Source organism: Carex rostrata, chromosome 4, assembly GCF_964058835.1.
Source record: "Carex rostrata chromosome 4, lpCarRost1.2, whole genome shotgun sequence".
NCBI classification, from domain to species: Eukaryota; Viridiplantae; Streptophyta; class Magnoliopsida; order Poales; family Cyperaceae; genus Carex; species Carex rostrata.
The window spans coordinates 9,373,544-9,398,565 of NC_135921.1; the positions used below are offsets into that span (position 1 = coordinate 9,373,544).

At 32.8% G+C, this 25,022-nt stretch overlaps 1 protein-coding gene across 1 annotated transcript; it reads left to right on the plus strand.

Moving 5' to 3' along the window:
* The first annotated feature begins 137 nt into the window (after positions 1 to 137).
* On the plus strand, positions 138 to 4,146 carry SQN (peptidyl-prolyl cis-trans isomerase / cyclophilin-40 (CYP40) / rotamase). The gene is made up of 10 exons (XM_078301227.1): positions 138 to 464; positions 1,111 to 1,611; positions 2,095 to 2,182; positions 2,278 to 2,330; positions 2,460 to 2,564; positions 3,106 to 3,181; positions 3,287 to 3,324; positions 3,411 to 3,491; positions 3,731 to 3,834; positions 3,950 to 4,146. The coding sequence occupies exons 1-9, from the start codon at positions 264 to 266 to the stop codon at positions 3,734 to 3,736; spliced, it is 1,149 nt and encodes a 382-aa protein (XP_078157353.1). The 5' UTR covers positions 138 to 263; the 3' UTR covers positions 3,737 to 3,834; positions 3,950 to 4,146.
* Positions 4,147 to 25,022: the final 20,876 nt, after the last annotated feature.

Consider the following 25,022-nt stretch of genomic DNA (forward strand, 5'->3'; position numbering starts at 1 on the left):
GCACGGGCATCCTTTAATAATCATGCGGATTCGGATTTGGACGGTTTCGATCTAAACATAAATATTCTGTTACCTTAGGTGATTGAATTCATGTAAGCGAGGCTCCGGCCTTTTATTTTCCAAAATTTGGAACTCAATAACTCTCCTCTGTTTGAATTGAATATAACTGCTGCTGCGCCTTCTCTCTCTCTCTCTATTTCTCTGGGAGAAGCCGCCATTCGCAGTCTCCATCAAAAGTGAAAATTGAGAAAACTAGGGTTTTAATGGAGGGGGAAGACGGAGCTCGACCAACGGTGGTTAACCCAAGATGCTACTTGGATGTGAGTATTGGAGGGGAGATGGAGGGTAGAATCGTCATAGAACTTTACGCTTCGATCGTTCCGAAAACCGCTGAGAATTTCAGGGCTCTTTGTACCGGAGAGAAGGGTGTGGGTCCTAGCACCGGAGTTCCTCTTCACTTCAAGGTAACCCATTTTCCGGTTCGATCCTTGACTTCTTATTTTTGGTAGAACCGAACCCCCCCACCCCCCCTCCTCCTCTCCCCGAGGTTTCTTATGATTTTTTTGGAGTGTGGATTTGGGTTTTCTTGATTTGAACTTTTGGTTTCTTGAGGACATTATTGTCTTTTCACTCGGATGTATCGACTGTTTGGGAATGTGTCAACACATAGCTAGCTGATTCGGTTGTCTGCTATAATTTATCAGTTAATGTGCCTAATTGTAAAATTTAGTCGTGGTTCGTTTAGTATATTCTAATAGCGGGTCCATGGGTACATTTGCTTTCCTTTTTGGAGATTCTTTGTTCTTTTGAGACTACTGTTCCAATTGCTTTGATATATAGAGAAAACCTTCAAAATTCCAAAACAATAAAATAAAAAAGTAGAAGAGAAGGATATGGACTAACTTTAGTAATAGTATTAAATTTGCGGATCCATTTATCAACTATTTGTTAATATAAAACAGTTATTAATCCACACTAGTAAGTTTATTTAGTAAGTACGCTTTGCATGCTTGTTGTTTGATAGTATGCCTCTTAGGAGAACTTTTGGAAAGAGGATTATTAAAATATGGTACGGTTTCTTACATCATTATCTTTGTACCATTCTCTCAGGGATCAAAATTTCACCGTGTCATTAAGGGGTTTATGATCCAAGGAGGAGACATCTCAGCTGGGGACGGGACCGGCGGTGAGTCTATATATGGCCGCAACTTTGATGATGAAAACTTTGAACTAAAGCACGAGAGAAAAGGTATGCTCTCCATGGCCAATGCAGGGCCGAACACAAACGGGTCCCAGTTCTTCATCACCACAACCCGCACACCCCACCTTGATGGCAAGCATGTGGTTTTTGCTAAGGTGGTCAAGGGCATGGGTGTGGTTCGTGCAGTTGAGCATCTTCCGACTGGAGAGGGTGATCGAGCAATGGTGGATGTTGTAATTGAGGATTGCGGGGAGTTACCAGAGGGAGTCGAGGATGGGGTTGTGAATTTCTTTAAGGATGGAGATTTGTATCCCGATTGGCCCAATGACCTGGATGAGAAGCCCAATGAGGTGTCTTGGTGGATTGATGTGGTCGAGTCCGCCAAATCATTTGGAAATGACAATTTTAAGGTTTGTTGGTTAATTTTTAATGAGAGGATTTCTTTTCGGTTTTGCAAATTGCACGGAACTTATTCTGTTTTTCTGAAATTACATTGATCAGACTGCAAATAACATGAGACAGTTAGAACTAAGGTAAACAGTAAAAGATAGCTAATCTGATGAATTTTACTTCTGGAGTCACACAAGTTGAGTTTTGCCCGTAAATACAAACTTGGAACCAGCACTTTGAATCATTTGCTTAATTTATTTTCCATCGATATAGTGGGAAATGGTTTATTAGTAGGGGTGAACTATTTTGGCCTAAAGGTCAGGTATCATTTTGCAACCATCCCCACAATGCCACATACCAGTTTCAAATCTGAGAATTTTGATTGTTGTCTGCAAGAATGGCATGATGTTGGGCACAATTTGCAAAAGAGCCCTATGTTTTTCTTCATTTATTGTGGGAGACGCTGTTTTGTTTACAACATATCTACGTTTGATATTATACAGAAGCAGGATTATAAGATGGCTTTGAGAAAGTACAGGAAGGCTCTGCGCTATTTAGATGTTTGTTGGGAAAAAGAAGAGATAGATGAAGGCGAGTCTTTGCTCGGGATACTTTATTTTAATGATCAATTATGTATGGGATTATTTGTGTTCTGAACTATTGTTTTCTCAAATGACTTCTTGCAGAGAAAAGTGCACTGCTAAGGAAGACAAAATCCATTATTCTCACAAATAGCTCAGTAAGCTTTATTGTTAATTTTAGGTTTATTATCAAAGTAGATTTGCATGTGATTTAAGAGCTTTGATGTTAATTTTGTCTTTCATTTGCAAGTTTTATTTTGGACGTTACCTTGTTGGTATTTTTTCAGGCTTGCAAATTGAAGTTAGGGGATTTCAATGGTGCTCTATTAGATGCTGATTTTGCAATTCGTGAGAGGGAGGGTCATGCTAAGGCTTATTTTCGGCAAGGACAGGTTCTGAAATTTATTTGATGTTGTGTTTTTGGTGCCAAAATTATGGCATTTTTTCGGGTCGTACGAGAAATTTTGTTGGACTAATAATGGCACCAACTTCAATCACTAATTATTTGGTTGGTAAAAGTTAACTTCTTAGCAAGAATCAGTTGGTTTGCTTGTACCAGTATATCCTACCAGGTACTGGGGCAGAGTGCAATGGATGGTATTATCTGCTTTGTTGAATCTTTCTTCCAACTCCAAGATGTGGTTCTAAAAATAGTTTTTGAAGCTTTTGTTCTAATTATAAGATTACATACTATTATTAATGGAAGTATTAAAAATAATCACTAACTCTCAAATAATTCATACTTGGTTTTCAACTGTTCAATATGATTAATCTAGTCATAATATTTAATGCTCATCTTTTAAGGAAAAATTTTCTCGATAGCAGAACCCTCAAACTTCACAATAATCATTTACTTTAGAAAAAAAAATTCATGATGACTGCTCAAAACTAAGCATTTGCTGTGTTGACTTTGTGAATTACTTTATTTTACAGGCACATATTGCACTTAATGACATTGATGCTGCTGTTGAGAGCTTCAAGCAAGCTTTGGAGTTTGAACCAAATGATGGTGAGAAACTCTGTAATTTACACATACCTTAATTTTTTGATAATATTTATGCAATTAATGAGTTGCTCATTAAATAATTTATGCCTTTTGTTTATAAATTTTTAGCGGGCATTAAACGAGAACTTACTGCCGCCAAAAAGAAGGTTAGTCAAAATCTCTAGTCGCTTCCATAATTATAAAATTTTTCTTTAGTTGTTACATTATGGTTTAAAATAAGAATAATTCACAGATTGCGGATAGGCGGGATCTGCAACGCAAGGCATATTCCAGAATGTTCCAACCTTCGACAAAATCTGACAACAATTCCGAGGTAATTTGTTTAGATTATAGCTTCTATTTTGTTAATTCGTGCTTAATTGGAATTTTCAAGTAAAAGCCTCAATGAGAAACCTACAAGTGGTTTATCGAAGTTCCATCGTATTTTGGTCAATTTGACACGGTCTTACCATCAACCGGAAATGTATATACCAATTTTGGAATGTAGGACAGGTGCATGTGCTTTTGATCCATCTGATGATTTGTTTTCCTTTTGGTGTTATCTTCTTGTAGGGATAAGCAGTGATGACTAATTCACTCTGCTCTTTAGCAATGCAAAACTTAATTTTTGCTGATAGAGGGTTCACATTTTGGTTATTTCTAAAGCTTTAGTTTAGGTAATTTTGTGTTCTTTATCCCCCCACCCACCCACACACACACACAAAGGCCAAAGCCACACACGCGCACTCATGTCAGGAGTTACTAATAAAAGTCTCTTTGGTTTATTTGCAGGTTAAAACTGGAGAAGTGAAAGAATGACCCAGAACAAATTGGGTCAAGTTATAGTGAAAAAGCGCATTGAACTTTTTTGTCTGACAATTAATTTTTTTACTTGGTAGAACTATATTGACTGGTGCTTGTGCTAAATCCGAAATTTCACTATATAACTCTTTTAAAACGATAATTTTTGTTTTTCTTGGACATTGTTATATGTTTTTTTTGTCATTACCTTGGCAATCTGCACTTTAAGATAATATGGTCCGATTTTTTATTTATTATTATTATTATTATTATTATTTTTACGGCATAGCAAAATAAATAAATTAAATAAGGAATTGCAGAATTAAATTGCTAGCGTCTAATTTTAGAGTTGTTTGGGACTGAGCAGGTTGGTCGATTGTGCGCTGTGTCAGTGTTAGGGGTGTAAATGGATTGGATATTAGATTTCGTCTGCATTCGTATTTGGAAAATTATTTAAATTATCCAATCCGTATCTAAGACTATTTGTATTTGTATTCGTATTTGAAAAATTATAACAGATAAAGATACAATAATTTTTTTAAATATTTGTATTTGACTGTTTACAACTCTAACCACAACAAATGTATTCTATATTTTTAAATTGATTTATTAAATTGCATATACATATCAATAATTTATTAATATGTATATACATATATATTATGATGAACAATATAATATTATGACATGATTAGTGACTAATGCTTTGGTAATATGATATATATTTTGTAACCAACAAACTTATTATGAAAAATACTAGATCTAATTTATGAATAAAAAAATTATATTTAGATGTTATTCTTTACTATAATGTATGTTAGCAATTTATTTTTAAGAGGGATCAGATGACACCCTTTTTTGGTGACATTGGATGACACCGTGCATTTTCAAAGTCCAAACAGTCGATCCAAACCGTTGAACTTGATGGATATGTTAAAATGTATTTGCAGATCAAATTTTATATTTTTCTGAATTTTTTTACTATTTATTAAGATGGGTACAAAAATTTAACGGTCTGAATATAGTAATTTTGTTAAATACTTAATAAATAGTAAAAAAATTCCAAAAAGTGTAAAATTTGATCTGCAATCACATTTTAACATATCCATTATGTTGAACGGTTTGGATCGACTGTTTAGACTTTGAAAACTTTAAAAATACGCGATGTTATTCGATGTCACCAAAAAAGGGTGTCATCCGATCCCTCCTCTATTTTTAATTATCGGAATTATATCTTATCCGTATTCGTATCCGTCCGATATCCGATCCGCATCTGTATCCATTTAATATCCAATCCGTATCCAAAACTATTCGTATTCGTATCTAAAAAAAGATAACGTATAAGGATATGGTTTGACCACTATCCAATCCGTATCTGACCGTTTACACCCCTACTCAGTGTTCATTTTATTTGTATAATAAGTGCCCCACAACTCTAATAATTTATTAATATATTTATTTATGTCATAAAAGAATTTCGGTAATATGGTAGGCTGTTTTTTTATTTTTATTTTCTTCGTATTATAATTGGACTACGATCTAGAATGACATCTGCAGCATTACATGCGATGCTTAGAAAATGTAGAGGAGGATAGTCAATGGGAAATAATTTGTGAAATCCCTCTCCAAAAATTGCCCCAATAATTGATGAGTTATATGAATAGTAAAATCTACTGGAGCTCAGCAGTGGCTTATAGTCTTATACCAATAATTGATCGTAGAAATGCAGCACTTTGAAATTGAGTCTACCAGTCTGAACTCCCAAGTAGCTGAAGGATAATTATAAATAGATGTCATATTTTATTCAATAGCATGAATTCTCCTTCAGCAGAAACTTTTATTACCAGATATAATATTATTTTCTTTACGTGCATATATATATATATATATATAGTGTGACTAATATACAAACGTTTGTTCCTGGACTCGGGAATAAACGGTTCAGTTTTCTGATTTTCAAAGTCCAAACAGTTGATCCAAACCGTTAGATATTCAATCTATATTAAAATGCTTGGAGACCAAATTTTACAATTTTTGGAATTTTTTTACTATTTATTAAGCTGGTTTGAAAATCACTGTTTTTATAAAATTTTGCACCATTGAAAAGCAACGGTTTTCAAACCAGCTTAGTAAATAGTAAAAAAATTCCAAAAAATGTAAAATTTGGTATCCAAGCACATAGATTAAATATCTAACAGTTTAGATCGACTGTTTGGACTTTGAAAATCAGAGAACCGAACCGTTTGTTCCTAAGTCTAGGAACAAACGTTTGTATATGTCACACCCCGAGACAACTCGCCACGTATTTGTACGTAAGGCGTGTGCACATCACATACATTATCAATAATAAATACTCATGCATTATTTAACAATCAAATGAGTCTTCTAACATCACAAATAGTTTGAGTAGATTACACACATTCAACATGAGATCAAGACAAACATGACAAACAAACCGATAATTGTCATGTCAGTCAATGTATCCACTTTTAAAGAGAAAATTAAAGTTTAACTAAAAAGAAAATGAAAAGATACTTGACCCATCTGCTTATTGATCTCCAGATCCACGTTCCTCCTATTTGTGCTCCATGTCGGCCTCATCATTTCATGGAACCCACGTAAAAGTGGAAACGGGTGAGAGATCGAACAGTCTCTCAGTACGGGATTTAGTTCCAGTCCCGGAATTTATCAAATTAACTTATTAATACAAACTAGATATTAAAATTTGTATCCTCACATGTAATCTTACTAATTCATATTTAAAAACACACACACACACACAAGCACAAATACATTTCTTTAGTTATCTTTCATGTTTTTAATTGCCTCACTAGGGGGACTCAAACCCCACTAGATCTTAGCCGTGCCACTAGTCGGGGACTCGAACCACCGCTAGATCTTCTTTGCCTCACCAAGGGGACTCGAACCACCCTAGCTATTGGCGTCTCACTAGGGGGACTCGAACCACCACTAGTTCAACTGTCTCACTCAACGGGGACTCGAACCACCGCAAGATATTGACCCGTGACAGAAAGTTCAACTAACGCCACGTTAACGAGGGGTCCAGTCGAACACCAGACCCAATGTATAAATTCCAACATGCGTTCAACTCATATTGGCTCCTTTCCTTTAATTTATCCATTACATTTCATATTCTTTTCATTAATCACACACGAGTCATACTCAACACATCACGTCCTATAAATCCGTTGATCAAACGAATAATCAAATCCTAGTATTCTAAACAAAGCAAAAAGGATCGTTCGATTCAACATGCATAATTCTATAAATAAATAAATGCAAACAAAACGATAAGTAACAATTTGACAATGTCCAGAAAATCCGTACCTGCTATTGTGGTGTAGTTCGCTACTGCTTCTTCGTGACTTTTTACTTCAGAACTCAGACCTAGACCATGTAACACGGTTTCTAAATTAACACTTATATATATATTTATATATATTTCCATTTGATTGTCATTCAAGATATAAACCAAATATATTTACTACTATCTAATCTGACTCATACAAACCAATTTACTAACGTAATCAAATTTCAAACTGACTATCTAACTATTATCAAACTAATTTATATATGTATATATATAGTATAAAATACTCAAATTCAAATGAATGCAACAGAATAAAACAAACAGAACACAAGTCAAAGAAATATTAATTTAATGAAAATTGGAAAACGTTGGTTTGTACGGATTGGGCATCCTATAGAATATACGAATGGAAAAGAAATTAAAAATTGAAAAGAAAGATAGAGTTTGCTCGTAGGAAACAGACAAATATTATTTCTTGAATAAGTGTATACGGTATGTAAAACCAGATCTAGATAAGATATTATTTTACCATACAATCATACGTAACATATTAAAGTTTGTTTTAAACGAATCAAGGACAAGTAAATAGAACATATTTGTATTTAAACCCGAACATAAATACAATATTATTTTATCCTAAGATCATAACTAAATTAAGGTTGGTTTTGATCATAACGTCTGTATGATGGTATACAGGTAATAGAATTTATTTCTCAAGAAAAAAAAATATATGTTAATTTTAAGTTTTAGACTATAGTTCTTTGTAAATAAATAAAATAGTTTTAGGGTTATCGGTGAATAAATCTCTATCAATTGAAATAGTAGATGAATCAACATAATTATTTGTAATAAAATTTATCCTAGGGTTATCGGTGAATAATCTCTAGGGTTATCGGTGAAAATTTACAATCCAATAAAATAATATATATAATTTCTAAAGTTTGATGAAATTCGGTCAAAATCCTTGACCATCTTTGACTTCAGTATATATATAAGTTATTATCCTTCAAAGGCAAATCAAAACTGGGCACATCAGAAATTTTAAGAACTATTGATTAAAGAAATCATTAATAATTGCCACCGGTTACAAAGAACCAAGACAATTTTATCAAGTAATATAATACTTCCGAATAAATAAATAATTGTTAAAACTTATATACCTCTCAAAATTCTTATCAAATAAATAAGTATAATATAAGGATTATATAAATATGACAAAATAGAGGAATCAAATCAATGAGTATAATAATTGTCTAATTATTCATAAATTCATACAATTAATAACAGAACCTATTTTAACTAATATTACAAACTAACATATTCTAATAAATTGATTTATCCATGTAATGAAGAAATCTTTTATACCTTTCGTGCATAAAATTACTCTAGTTAAATATATCAATCTAACATATTTTAATCGATGAAATTTATACAACAATTATATAAATAAAATATCAAGGTTTAGATGGAGTACCTTATAGAAGAAATTTTCCAGATCATGGAAGATTCAACTAGATTTAGCAAGATTGTAATTTTTGGAGTTTAAAAGAGAGGAATTTAGTTTATAGGATTTGGCACAAAAGAATGTGCGGCAGTGAATAAAATAAAAGCCCTGATTGTCGTTTTGCAATCAATCCAGGGGAATGAAGCGGCAGGAAATAAATATAAAATAAAGGAGATGATAATTTCTGTGATAAAAGGAGAGCGAATGCATGCACGTAACAGACGAATTAACTTGATAATAGGAACAGTCGCTATATACAAAGGAAAAGACGCTAGTTATGTTGGGAAGTTAATTATGGAGAGATATTATACTAAAATCTCAAACTCACGCTTCAAATTCCCTTTTGTGATTTCTTAATGTTTAGTCACTCTGTGTTTGTCTTACCGACGCTGCTATAATGTTTCTTAATTTATATGTTTTAGTTAATACTATATTATAATTATTTGCCATTGCTGTTGATATCTTGTTAATTAAGATGACATTTATAATTTATTTCATTAGATAAATCTACATACATCTTGTATGTTGATAATATTGTTATTAAATATATTGAAAGTTATTTTGTTTTTTTTTTATATAATTTTTTTGATGGTCTATAATTAACATAATTCTATTCAAGGTGCCTATTTTGCATTCTTATTAAACTAAGCTATTTAATTACAGAAATAAGATAGATATCTAAATTATTTTAATCATACCTTAATATAGTACTTTCATTACGTGGTGTTACAGTATATTAGCCACACTCATATATATATATATATATATATATAGGAGTCAGCTACGGTGCTACACGTAGCATAGAGGGCATCCGTGCAACGGCTCAATATTTGAGTTTTCAAAATCCTAACGGTCGATCCGAACCGTTCAACATGATCTCCATATGAATATGTACTTGCAAACCAAATTTTACATTTTTTAGAATTTTTCATATGTTAATTTCTCATGTACCCTCAAAGAGTTCTTTAATTTCTTATTTACCCCTAAACACTTCAATATATATAATTTGTCCCTTCGCTCTTAAAATCTCTCCTTTTTACCTTTTGAGTTAATTATCCATTGTCAAAATTTACCTTTTGAGTTATTTATCCCTTGTATAGTCCCTCTAATCAAGCACTTATTTTAGTATTGATAGATTTGAACTACACCTTGTCTCTTCAGCTTATTGAGCAATTGGAGGCTCAAAACAAAATACCGGTTCAGAGTGGCAATGGTTCTAACCATCTATCTGACTTCTATATTGTAGGCCTGATCTCTTTCTTATTTGTTACATCTATGAATGGTGGGCCCAGCGCCACACTTTCTATTGATAAACAAAAAGGTGAAGTGGAGCCATAGAGGCAAGATATCTCGATCTTCAAAGAAGATTGACAATGAGGAGAAGGGCACAAGTGACATTTTTAGTCAAATGAAAATTGAAGATTTTTTGCAGCCCTATTACAACACTATTACAACACTTTACTAGTGTCTCCATATGGCAAGAGAAGATGATAGTTGCAACTCTATTACAACACTCCAATTGAAGATTTTTTTGCAGTGCTTTAGTTGTGTCTCCAAATGACAAGAGAAGATAGTAGTTGTAGCCCTAATAGAACACTACAATTGAAGGTCTTTGCAGTACTTCATTAGTGTCTCCATATGGCAAGAGAAAATGATAGTTGCAACTCTAATACAACATTCTAATTGAAGGGCTTTATTGCACCCCAGTAGTGTCTCCAAATGGATAGGGAAGAGGGTGGTTGCAACCCTAATACAACTCTCCAATTGAAGGTCTTTGCAGCACTCTAGTAGTGTCTCCATATGACAAGAGATTAAGGTAGTTGCTGTTGGATTTTGATGCTACCCTTATACTGGCTTAAGTGCAAAAAAAGACCGAAAAACAAAAAAATTTACGTCTAACTTAAGCCGAGGATCTATCTCCATGATTGATTTCTAAAACTGAATTTATTTAACAATTAAATAAATTAATATAACATTATACCTTGGTACCAAATTCGAATTGGAACTGCCACGGGTCTTGCCTCGCTGCTGCTACTCCTCGGACAACAGCACCAGATGTCTAGTGCCTCTATCAATAGTACACCAAGAATGATCAGAGAGCAAGTATTTCTTCTGCCATAAATACTATACTCATAGCACTCAGCTAAACAAGTTGTCTCGCGCTTTGCAGATACTCTGATTCACAACCACGTGCAAAAGCAGAGTTACCGCTGACTTCGCAAGATTACAACCACTCACCACTCGTAGAAATATATACGCCAATTACGTATATATGTCAATTACGTATATATTTCTTTCCTAACTCAAACACTGTTTGAGAGGAAAAACCGAGAAAGAAAGGAACCTGGCTTCCGCAGACGATCAGTCAGATTTTCATTCTTTACTTGGAATTGGTATGCCTCACCCCTTCACCCCTATTTATAGGGTGGTATGGCGGCTAGGGGGTGAAATGACCAAATTACCCCTGGCCCAATAATGTTATTACAAAGGCCAAGAATGAATAGTTCAGGGCCCATAATGAATAGTATTGGACCTGGTCTTTTGGGCTTTTATAATTATATTCTAAATATAATTAAGGCCCAAATATGTTAGCCCATATATATATAATTGTTTTGAACAATTATATATATATTTGCGATTGCGGTTGTAATAACTATTACACAACGTGTCAAACACGCTTGTAATTTTAATCTATTTAAGCCTATCATCTCTATGATATTTCTATATTAATTATAACATTTATAATTGATATTTTGCCATCTTATTTATTAATTATAACTGATTATAATTAATAATAAGATTCTATGATTCGGTTCCTATATAGTGTGACCCGATAGGATCTGTGTTATGTTGGCAATAGAATTAAAAAGTTGTTTTAATTTCTATAGATCATAGTTGGAACCTGGCGCACTATGACCCCCAATTACACAGATGATGTTGTCTAGTACAATATCACGATCATGCAGTAAATTTATTAATTTACTTGTGTTAATTCTTTTGTCTCATAGTAACAGATCAGGTTTAGGATAGGTATGTGTCATCCCTGCAAACCTAATCTTTTCTTGATATTTGAGTATATTATTTTATATGATTAATCTATATTAATCATACCGTATACGTATAATCCTACTCCTATCAAGGGGCCCAGTGTTACTATCACTCGTATAACAATATGAGGGATGATAGTACTTTTGGTGTACTGAAATGTCACCTTTATAACAACCTTTTACAGATAGCGTTTGACAACACTTACGAATACACATTTCTCATGTAGGAAAGACCACACCTCATACTGTAGAACTTAACACTAAAATGAAACCGTTAATGACACAAACACATTACCATTTAACGTCTCATTTAGGGTCAGTCAAATACCATGTTCTTAACATGTATCTATGTGATTAAATGACAACTCTTTGTCTATTGTCTGTGAAACTTTACCATTATTTAATCTACATACTAACCTTGTAATGGCTAATTAGTATTCCTGCTAATTACCACGGTTAGTGACTATTTAGAGTATTTATCATCTATATTATGAAGTTTCAATTAATTCACGAAAGTGACTCTTAATGATACATTAGGTTAGAAACCTCGTTAAATCATACATGAACTTAAACAAATACCGAATAGATAGAATTAGCAAGAGATTGTTGTCACACCCCGAGACAACCCGCCACGTATTTCTACGTAAGGCGTATTCACATCACATACATTATCAATAACAACATAATAAAGCCACATTTTATTTCAAAATCAAACAAGTTTTCACAAACGATCATGGCGGACATGGCTAGTAACACAGACACTGCCATGCCTGCTCAATGTATCAATATAGAATTATGGAAATAAAAACTAAACAACATGTGGCAATCTATCAATAATATGTCTTCCCGCTTAGTCTCACTCTTGTCATTGCTCGATTCATTCCTCTTCATTACCTGGAACCCACATAAAAGTGGAACGGGTGAGAGATCGAACCTTTTCTCAGTGCAGGATTTAGTTCCAGCCCAGAGCTTATAAAACATTTACATTATTCTCACAAATATGATAAGAAATAAAATGCATATGTGACCCTAATGCAATGCATCTATTGCTATTACGCTTACTTTCATAATCTTTTCACTTTCCACAATTAACCATTTACTCGCCAGACCAATGGGAAGTCCAACCAACATTGGAAAGGCCGTCAACCCGCTGGGAAGTCCAACCAACAGCGAGAGGCTGTCTCACCAACCGCGGAACTCCCGCCAGACGCTAGATCTTGACCCGTGACAGGACCGCTTTCGCCTACAGTCACGTTAACGAGGGGTCCAGTCGAACACTAGACCCAATGTATACATCCCAATATGCAAGCATATTGGCCCCTGTTCAATTAGCATATTCGTTCTTTTTTTTTCAAAAGCACATTTATTCAATCACACAGTTCATGCCATGCTCAACACATCCTATTCATGCAAGTCCATTGGTCAATATATGAATCCTATCATTTCATGCAAGTTATTTGTGTCTAATCAAGTCATACGAATGGTTCGACAACAACATGCATAAATCCAACTAATGCAATAATAATAAACAATTGAATGACAATAGGAAAGTAAAATAGTTGTATAAAGTCTAGGAAACCCGCACCTGTTACCGTTTATCGATCTTCTTGTCTTCTAGTACTTTAGAATTCGAACCTAAGTCACATAAATACTACTTCTAATTAATATTGTTTCATGACAGTACTTATCCGTATTTTCTGAAGTTCTTTAATACTATTTATCATCATATATAGTTGCAGATTATTAGACTTCTTCTAAATTTTAAACGAGTTAAATCTTTTGATATTTTAATACTATTATGTAAAGACAAATAATTAAAAGAAACCAAGAAAGTAATCAAAGTAAGTTTGAAACTCTGTTCCGGATCATTTTCATATTTACTTATTATATATTGTTTTTAGAATTAGAAATAAATTAATCATATCAATATAAACCTTAATAAGAATCCGAAACTACTAATTACTTATAAGTTCATAAGAATCCGAAAACTTTGATTGAAGGAAGATGTGATAAATTCGTTTCTAAACTTTGATCATCTAGTAATAGAAATAAAGATAATAAAAATTGTATCTGATGCCAATTAAAAATAAATAAATGAAATATCAGAGTCTTTGATCTATTACAATTAAAATAATTGTATCCTGTAATAGGGCAGTAGAATATATATAATAGAAATAAGTTTCACTTTAAATAAAAGTTGAATATAAATTCTATAACAGCAAAAGATTTGAAATAATATAAGAATAACATAGAAGAACAAAATATATAAGAAAGAAAAGAATTATACACACGATAAACTATAATTTCTTCAAGATTATTAATTACTATTCATCTATGTCATTACTTTTGTGGTGATCGAATTACTACACTAATTTAAATATTTGAATCTAATTAATTAACGGTCTTGTGGTTACCTCAAAGGTTCGGAACGCGCAGAAAATAAGGTGACAGTTACGGGTGGCGTTCAGTGGGGCGACGCATCATGGTCGAAGCACATAGTTTTTTTTTTGAAAAACTGATAGTGGCTATCAGTATGAAGCACATAGTTGTAGTGGCTGCCGAAGCTGCGGCGGGCTGCTGACTTGGTTAAGGGTGGCTGCCGCAATATTTATTTTTGTTTAAAAAGAGGAGGCGCTAGGTATTACAGCATCCTATGTACATATGATTTATTTATAAGAAATTTTACATGGTATCCTTCTAATTGGCCGGCCAAATTCATTCAGAGAAATTATGGAAGTCAACATAAATTTAGGAGTAATTTGTGGCATGCTTTTATTCTTCATGTAAAACCTGGACATTTTGCAAAGGATCTTCCATATATACGTCGATTATATCAAATGAAGATCTCCGCCAAATTCTCATTCTTTAGTTAATTGACCTCAATCTAGGTCCGAAATCCAATCTCTCATCATGTTCTATATATTTTTTTTATATATTAATTTATAATTATATATATTAGACCTATTTTATTTTAGGTGAGTTTATCTGGTTCCTATATATACGTGGAGCCTATGTTGCATGGATACGGATACGGGTATCGTATCGGATATGATACGGATACGGCGATACGGCAATTTTTAAAAATCAAAGATACGATACGTCTATTATATATATTTTTTTTTATTATTTTAATTATATTATTAAAACACTTGTATATATTAAATATAATATTGAAGTCCAAGTATAACATTAAATATAAAAAATTATGGACAAATACAATAGCCTAACTATATAATAAATATAATAGCTACTAATTTCTAGTAACAAACGGGAATTAGCCTAGTGGTCAAGAGGCGTGCTAATTGGTCCAGAGGACCTTGGTTCGAATCCTCCTGGCTAAGAAAAGTTGGTTTTTGGCAGGTGGTCCACGTGCGGTCTATGGCTTGGAGTATTGTCCGCTGGTGTACGCGCGGTGCACACTTGATTAGATTATGCAGAGCCGTATCATAGCCGTATTCAGACCAGTCAAAGCCGTATCGAAGACTGTATCGGGTGATATAGGATACGCCACGTAAGCCGATACGCCAGCTGGCGTATCGGATACGTATCGTGGCCGTATCGGGTGCGTATTGGTATCCGATACGTATCCGATACGGGTACGGAGCCTATATTGGAGTATCCGAGTAACATAGCGTGGAGCTTATCTTTATGTAGCATTAACATAAAAATTGTACATAAAAATCTTTAATATATTATCATATTAACTTCTAATAAATTATCATGACATAGTTATAGAATTTGTTGCATGAATCAAAGATTCGAGTACGACCAGTGTTGCATAGATAATTTTTAAAAATCAAATTATTATTTATTTATTACGTTCAATATTATACGCTCCTAAATTCATTGATAATAAAAAAAAATATTCACATGACGGAGTATTACATCCCTCTCTTCTTAAAATCCTTGTTCAGTCCCCTGAACAAGATTCTCTCTAGATGTCTTGGTCCATATTGCACCCTCCAACCTCTTAGTGGCTTCCTTGACTGAACGTCGCTCTCTTATTACACGAATATTTCAAATTGTTTTGATCCTGAGTCTATCTTTATATGTGTCTAAGACCCATGTTGGTATTTTATATGCTTAAGTTAGAGGTATAAAATGGGCTATTGTCATTAGAGGGTCGACAATGACCTGTCATTTGTTCCTTTTCAAAAAAAATTATTCAACTGCAATAAAATATAGCTAGTTGTGCCAAAATATTACAATGACAAATTTTTGTACCCATAATTAATAATAATTCATTTTTTTCCAGAATGACAGAGCGTTACAATTGTAGACCGCATGCCCATAGATCTTCTCAAACTAGAATGCAAACCAATCTTTATTCCATTTATTTACTTTAATTGTTTTAAATTCCTTCAATTCGGGTATTGAACCTAAATTTAGATTTAATTAGAACAAAACCCCCCATTTACTTTACTGTACTTTACTTTATTTAATTTTCTGAAATTAATTATTAAAGTTTAAGCATAGTATTTAAACGTACTCCTTGTGGTTCGACACCCCAAGTACTACATCCATAGGTTGTGCGCTTGCAACAAACCTTTCTTTGGGTATTGAAGGTAATAAATTTAAAGGCATAAAAAAGTATAATCAAAGCATAATTCCATAGCCCCAAAATACTCATCAATAGCTAGCTTCAGTTAGTCATGTGAATTGCTAGCTTCAGTTTCTTAGATTCATTCTAATATTAGTGTAAAAAACTGTTCCACCATGTAATTATCAGCAACACTGAAATATCTGCTATTAATGAAGGAGCTCCACCTGCAGGATACAATCGACCAGACATTTTTTTAAGAGGGGGGATAGATTGCTGGTAATGAATCAGGCTTCTAGTATGAAGGGGACACCCTTTTGAAATTTACTGGTAAGAGGTAGGGCTGTCAGAGGCAAGCAAGAAAGAAAAATTACACAAAACCCCACTTGTCTCTGTTTCTCGCAAGCCTGGGAAGAGGTGTATAAAACGGAGGAACTTTTAATTTTAAATTAGGAATCTTTTAAAGTAGCTAGCAGTTTTTATTTTATTCCGCTGATGTTTCTATTTCTCTTTTATTTATTTTTCTCATTATGTAATCCTGTAAGGCCTTTTCATTCAATCAAATATACCCACGGGTTTTTCATCAAAAAAAGAAAAGAAAATAAAGGACTCAAGAGGGGTGAATACTTATGTGTTGTGTAATTTTCTTTTTGAGAGTGGAGGCTATATACACTTGTAAGGTTAGAATTAACTTAACCATTAGACAATTACATAACAGAAGAGAATTAAATTCATTTGACTAAAAATGACACTTGTGCCCTTCTCCTGTTCTCCATCTATCAATATTAATTACCAAGACATCTCTTGGAAACCTTCACACCGTTGCCTCTAAGTATTCACCTTGAACTAAACAAGAATTAGTTTTAGATCTTGCTAGAGATCCACTAATCTAAGCTTAGTATAAAGTTAGTAACCCCTTGTTAGCCTCCAAAATTAATTTCTTAATTAAATGGCTAACCTAATTAATAGATCTAGAATTAATGCAAGAGAAGAGGGAGAACTCTTTTGCTCTTTTGTGTAGCCACCACAAAGTGAGGAGAGAGAAAGATGGTTGAGAGTCACATGTGGAGTGCTTTTTATATAGAGAAAAGTTAGGGCAACTTTGGAGTGAATAAGACCAAATTGCCCCTCCTTTTGTCACATGCAATCATATGTTATCTTTGTATGACCAATCACACCATGGCCAATCATGCCTCATAGTGTGCCTCGCAATTGCACATTTAATTCTAAATTAATTACTGTTTGGGTTATAATAATAATGTAATATACATTATTATATTTATGTGATACAATATTATGCTATGTAATATATATTACATTTTACCAAATAATATTCTTCACATATCTAATATAATTTACGCTAAATTGTTACGAGATGTAACATTTTATTTCAATATTTTATCACATGTATTTTATTTCATATCACATGAAATATCACACACCATATAAATATATAATAACTTTCTTGTTTAGTTGGTGTGACCTTTATCGATGATCTATGTTAAATTGGTAATGGTATAAATTATTTTATTACCATAAACTATAAGCGGTGTTCTAGATACACATTTTAGTCACCCAATTAACATAGATGTAATGTAACCAGTTTACAAAACACGATCCTATAATAATGTTATGAACAATATTACTTGTGTTCATTCTTTGCCTCATAATATTATGAATAATATACAAAGTAGGGCGGTGTCATCTTTGTAATATATTCATTTCCTGATCTCTCGAGTAAATTATAAATATATAGTTGATAGTGCTTCAACTGTATATATTTATAATTCTACTCTATCAAGGGGCCCAGCAATATCATCACTCATTATAAATGAGGAGCAATGATACTATTGACATATATATCTTCTTTATGCACAAGCCATATACAAAGAACTAATATTTTTATCATTACTTGTAATAAGCAACTTTTAATAGTAATTACATTATACATTTCTCATGTGAAAAAAATACAGTATCATATCTTAGAATCCTTAGACACAATGAAAAGAATAATGACACAAACACAATCCATATAATGTTTTATTTGTTAGGTCTTGTTTAATATATGGAACCTTTCATACACTCGTGTTATCAAATGATAAGTATATCTTTAGGAGCCTTTGGACGCTTACGTTCCACTTTGCCACAATCCAAGTCAGCCTTGTATTTGAGGCAATTTGCCTTGAAGTGCCCCATCTCGTGACAATAGAAGCATTCGGTTTGGGGAGTAGGCTTTCTACTCTTAGAGGTGCTCACTTGAGCAACTCCCTTCCCATTTCCTTTGATTAGCGCCTTGGCTACCTTCTTGCCTTTGTTCTTGGAGATCTTTTTATTTCATTGAGAGATCGCCAAAACATTTCTTTCATCATTTCCTTTGTTGAGGTCTATCTTGACTTGCTTGAGACTTTGATGGATCTAATCTAGGGTCGGTGCCTTTTCACGCATATGAAGATGCATAATTAAATCCTTATAAGAGGATGGCAATGACCCAAGAATAATATCCTCGGCAATGTCTCCCGGAATTGATACTTTAAGCTTCTCTAATTTCTCGAGGTAGCCCATCATTTTGAGCATGTGCAAGTTGACGAACGTGCCTTCCGCCATCTTGCACCCAATGAAGGCTAGGGTGGTCCTATAACACTCTTTGCGAGTGCTATCTAGAAATACCTTAGAGATTTGTGTGATCATGTTCTTGGGAGTGTACTCAATGTACTTCCTTTGAAGTTCACTCGCCATACTTCCAAGCATGAAGACTTGCACATTAAATTCATCCTTACGAAATTTCTCCTTATTGGCTTTCTCTTCCGAAGTGACATTATCTCCTAGTGTTGGTATTTCTTTCTCCAACACCTATGAGAGATCCTCCTGTCTTAATATTAGAATGAGTTTGAGGTCCCAATCTAGGAAATTGAAACTATCATTCTCAAGAGGGTGTTTTTCGATAATAGACCGGATCAAAAAATTGGTTGTCATTCTACAAAATATTTAAAAGGTTTTTATGTCAATGTTTATGTAAAAGTAAGTTTATAAAAACTTCATACTACATTTTAAAAGTTGTTACTTAATGTAGTAATTCAAGATCCCGTTGCACATAAAACGAACTCATCCGAATTATATACTCAAAGTAAGTAATCCTTTACTAGTTATAACCTTTTAAGAAAATATTACAAAAATTTGCATTCCTTAAATTTTAGGACTCTTGTTGTTTATTAAGAAAGCATTTTTATAACAAACTATATTTCCAAGATATACGAACTCATCCGAATTTCTTTTAAGTAAACTCATTTTATCGGGGCAATATGGTCGGTCATATCATATTTACAAAATAAACGAGCCAAGTGCCACACACATGACCCATCTACCAATGGCTAGATGATGCATCCTAACATATTCCACAATTTTTATAAATATAAAAAAAACACTCATGCCAAAATTCATTTGTAGCTTAAAGTGGAATAAAATGAGAAGAAAAACACGCTTAATTTTTAATGGGACTTATTTATGACATAATTAATTTTGGTAGGTCATGTGTTCATAGACCCATACCTATCCTAAATATATCATCATAAATAACATTCAAGCACACAACATAAAATTACAACACATGTCGTGAGTTTGTATGTCCCGTGCGCCACTTGTTTCATCCTTCATTTGCATATACTTGCACCTTGGATGGAATTCTTGTTACAAAATAAATATGTAACCTCCCAATTTATTTATTTGAATCCTATTTCAAAATAAAATTGGCTAGTGCAAGTATTAATCCCTCTCATTCTCACAATGCATATGATACAAAATAAATGAAGGCATCCTATACAAAAATAGCTTTATACTTAATTGATAAATAATTAATTCACGTATACATTCATTCATACACAATTACAACACACAAGGCATTGATATGAGACATACAAATCTACTTTGTTCCTACAAAACAAAGTTAGAGTAGAATTGCATACATATGCATCTTTTATACCTTTTAGTTAATTCCCTTATCTCAAGCACATGTGGTTCACTATATCATTTAAATCCATTTAAAATGATTTATAATTCCATGTTACAAGTTATTAATTAACTTGCATCATTATTTGCAAATCATTTCTTTATGCACATAAAGAAATACAAACCGTTATGCATGCTTTGTTTAGTCAATCCAATAGAAAATCATGTATCACTTAAATGATATTATAATAATTCTAGACATAGAACTAAATAATTTCTAAAATTTATATGAACCATTTTAAACATTTAAAAGTCATATAAAATCTTTAGAAATTATTAATTGACTAACGCCTCCTTAATCGTTCATTTAAAGTAATTAAAATCTTAACTACCCAAAATATTAAAATTTTAATTTTCTATTATCTTTTCTATGATATAAATGATTTAGTGAAGTAGATTTAAAAAAATCAACTTCAAACAAAATGATTTGTACATTTTCAAAACTAGCCGGGAAAAGGTTCCTTTCACGCTATTCTGACCTCCGTTCATTAATCATTAAAACTGTACAAATATGTAATATTTTTGTATAGAGAACTTATGTTCTCTGGAACCTAGACTTTCATACCTTTAATTTCATATAAAGAACACAAAAATCCATGTAGTCATTTTCTCTAAATCTAACTTTTAATCTGGTAAAAAACTGGGACTGCTCACTGAAATTTCAGCAATGTCCCAGTTTTATTATTTTTGTACAACATTATAGATATGTGTAAAAACCTGATCTATAATCTTTTTAGCCTTCTGTACATCATAAATTGATGGTAGAATTTTATAAAGTACAAAATAAGTCTTCCAAAAGTCCATAGTAATTTTACAACCGAAAAGGGTCTCAAAGCACGCAATATTGAACCACATGTCACAAGATAGATTAACTAAGCACTTATGCATAAAATCACATAATCAAAATGGTCCAAATTAGCATAATAGAGAGCCCAAAGCTCTGATACCACTGTAGGGATTTCATGACGGTGAGATGGGTGAAAAACAAAATTTTTATCCTTTTTAATCGTCTAAAACGGAACGTCTCTTTTATGCTAACTCTACTCAAACATTTATTTATACATTTTTGCATACAAGACTTAAAATAATAATCTATATATTTATGCAAATATATCTAAATCAAGATTTAAGATTTAGATCTCATACCTCATGTTAAATGTCAATTTAACAGTTAGAGAAAGTCGATTTTCTCTAGGTCTCTTGGAAACCTTCACACCGTTGCCTCTAAGTGTTCACCTTGAACTAAACAAGGATTAGTTCTAGATCTTGCTAGAGATCCGCTAATCTAAGCTTAGTATAAAGTTAGTAACCCCTTGTTAGCCTCCAAAATTAATTTCTTAATTAAATGACTAACCTAATTAATAGATCTAGAATTAATGCAAGAGAGGAGGGAGAGCTCTTTTGCTCTTTTGTGTAGCCACCACAAAGTGAGGAGAGATAAAGATGGATGAGAGTCACATGTGGAGTGTTTTTTATATAGAGAAAAGTTAGGACAACTTTGGAGTGAATAAGACCAAATTGCCCCTCCTTTTGTTACATGCAATCATATGTTATCTTTGTGTGGCCAATCACACCATGGCCAATCATGCCTCATGGTGTGCCTCTCAATTGAACATTTAATTCTAAATTAATTAGTGTTCGGTTATAATAATAATGTAATATACATTATTATATTTATGTGACACAATATTATGCTATGTAATATATATTACATTTTACCAAATAATATTCTTCACATATCTAATATAATTTACGTTAAGATGTTACGACATGTAACATTTTATTTCCATATTTTATCACATGTATTTTATTTCATATCATATGAAATATCACACACCATATAAATATAAAATTACATTCTTGTTTCTTGTTCAGTTGGTGTGGCCTTTATCGAGGATCTATGTTAAATTGGTAATGGTATAAATTATTTTATGGGAAAATTTCCAATGTATCCATTCAAACTTTCAAAATAGCCAATTTCCCCATGAATACAACATAATATCCAATATACCCATACAAACTTTACTTTCTTTCTTCTATCCCCATTCATTCATTTTATCTTTTATTTAATTATTTTAAAAATTATAATGACCACAATACCCTCTCCTTCCCTTCCCCTTCTCTTTCACAGACCCAAATACAAAAGAAACGAACTTCAGCAAATTTATATTGTATTTTAAGCCAATTCACTACTTTTCTTCATCACCAAAGAGAATTCAATGATTGAGCTAGAATCCGTCCGAGTCGATGGCTGGCTTTTTTTTACTATCGATTCAGTTGTTATGAAAATGAAAAAATGGAATAGTGAATTAAATCAAATAGCTTCTTCTAGTCCTAGTCTTTTGTATTTGGGTCTGTGAAAGAGAAGGGGAACGATGTAACTGTGTGGTGGATTATATCGAATCGATTAGGTGTCACCCTTTTCAAACCAGGTATGAATGTAGAACTGATATGGTACCTGTCTTGGGGAGAATTCAAAAAATCCTTTACTAGCAACAATAAAGGTAGAAAAAAAAATCTGGACAACATGGTTTATTTGTGTGACGTGGGGGTTATGGAAACGATGAAATGTCGAATAAAAAAAAAAAACAACGAAATGAAAGGATTTTCAGAGATTCAAAATTGCCACCGTGGATTTTTCAGAGATTCAAAATTACAAGAAGGAAGACTGTGGCTGAGTTTTTGTTAAGGCGATGCACCAGTAGTCAAAATCAGCAAGAATGATTTATTATATTTTTCTTAAATTTTTCCTTTTCTTGTATTTCTAATTCTCGTAGATGTTTTTGTGTGTAACGATGTAACTCAGTATGAAGCTTAATATAAACATCTGACAGCTTCTTTCAAGATTTCTCAAAAAAAAAAAAAAAAAAAGAGAAGGGGAAGGGAAGGAGAAGAGTATTGTGGTCATTATAATTTTTAAAATAATTAAACAAAAGATAAAATGAATGAATGGGGATGGAAGAAAGAAAGTAAAGTTTGTATGGGGATATTGGATATTATGTTGTATTCATGGGGAAATTGGCTATTTTGAAAGTTTGAATGGGTACATTGGAAATTTTCCCTTATTTTATTATCATAAACTATAAGCGGTGTTCTAGCTACACATTTTAGTCACCCAATTAACATAGATGTAATGTAACCAGTTTACAAAACACGATCCTATAGTAATATTATGAACAATATTACTTGTGTCCATTCTTTGCCTCATGATATTATGAATAATATACAAAGTAGGGCGGTATCATCTTTGTAATATATTCATTTCCTGATCTCTCGAGTAAATTATAAATATATAATTGACAGCGCTTCAACTATACTGCATGCATTTATAATTCTACTTTATCAAGGGGCCCAGCAATATCATCACTCATTATGAGGAGCAATGATACTATTGACATATATCTTCTTCCTGCACAAGCGATATACAAAGAACTACTATTTTTATCATTACTTGTAATAAGCAACTTTTAATAGTAATTACATTATACATTTCTCATGTGAAAAAGATACAGTCTTATATCTTATAATCCTTAGACATAATGAAAACATTAATGACACAAACACCATCCATATAATATTTCATTTGTTAGGTCTTGTTCAATGTATGGAACCTTTCATACACTCGTGTTATCAAATGATAATCTTTTATCAACATTCATAAAACTATAACATACTTTAACTAACACGACAATCCTTTTGCGATATATTAGTGTTCCATGCTAATTATCAAGATTGTGAACATTTTAGAGTTATATGTTTATTATGATTTCGAGTTCTATGGTTCAAGATTAAGAGCATCTTCTTGAGCACTTCTAAAGTAAAACATTAAACTCAAGAAACAAAATGTATATATAACATATTTCATTTTCAACCCAAATACAACACTCTAATTGAATGTGTTTGGAGCACTCTACTAGTGTCTCTATATGGCAAGATAATAGGGCATTTACAACCGTAATACAACACTCCAATTGAAGGTGAAGCACTCTAGTAGTGTCTTCAGATGACAAGATAAAAGGACATTTAAAACCATAATAGAACACTCTAATTGAATGTGTTGGGAGCACTATAGTAGTGTGTCTATATGGCAAGATAATAGGGGCATTTACAACCCTAATACAACACTCTAATTGAATATGTTGGGAGCACTATAGTAGTGTCTCCAGATGGCAAGATAATAGGGCATTTACAAACCTAATACAACACTCCAATTAAATGTGTTTGGAGTACTCTAGTAGTGTCCCCATATTGCAAGATAATGTGGCATTTACAACCACAATACAACATTCCAATTGAAGGTGTTTGGAGCACTCTTGTAGTGTCTCTATATGCCAATATAATAAGGCATTAACAACCCTAGTACAACACTACAATTGAAGGTCTTTGGAGCACTCTAGTAGTGTCCCCAGATGACAATATAATGAGTCATTTACAACCCTACTACAACACTCCAATTGAAGGTTTTTGGAGCACGCTTGTTGTGTCTCTATATGGCAAGATAATAGGGCATTTACAACCCTAATACAACACTCTAATTGAATGTGTTTGGAGCACTCTAGTAGTGTCTCCATTTTGTAAGATAATAGGGCATTGGTAAACCTAATACAACACTCCAATTGAATGTGTTTGGTGCACTCTAG

What these genes read in the sequence shown, in the direction of transcription:
- SQN (XM_078301227.1), top strand. Translation starts at nt 264, where the DNA reads ATGGAGGGGGAAGACGGAGCTCGACCAACGGTGGTTAACCCAAGATGC. An exon ending in TTATTCTCACAAATAGCTCA is followed by an intron (nt 2,331 to 2,459) that starts GTAAGCTTTATT and finishes GTATTTTTTCAG; the next exon opens with GCTTGCAAATTGAAGTTAGG. An exon ending in GGAGTTTGAACCAAATGATG is followed by an intron (nt 3,182 to 3,286) that starts GTGAGAAACTCT and finishes ATAAATTTTTAG; the next exon opens with CGGGCATTAAACGAGAACTT.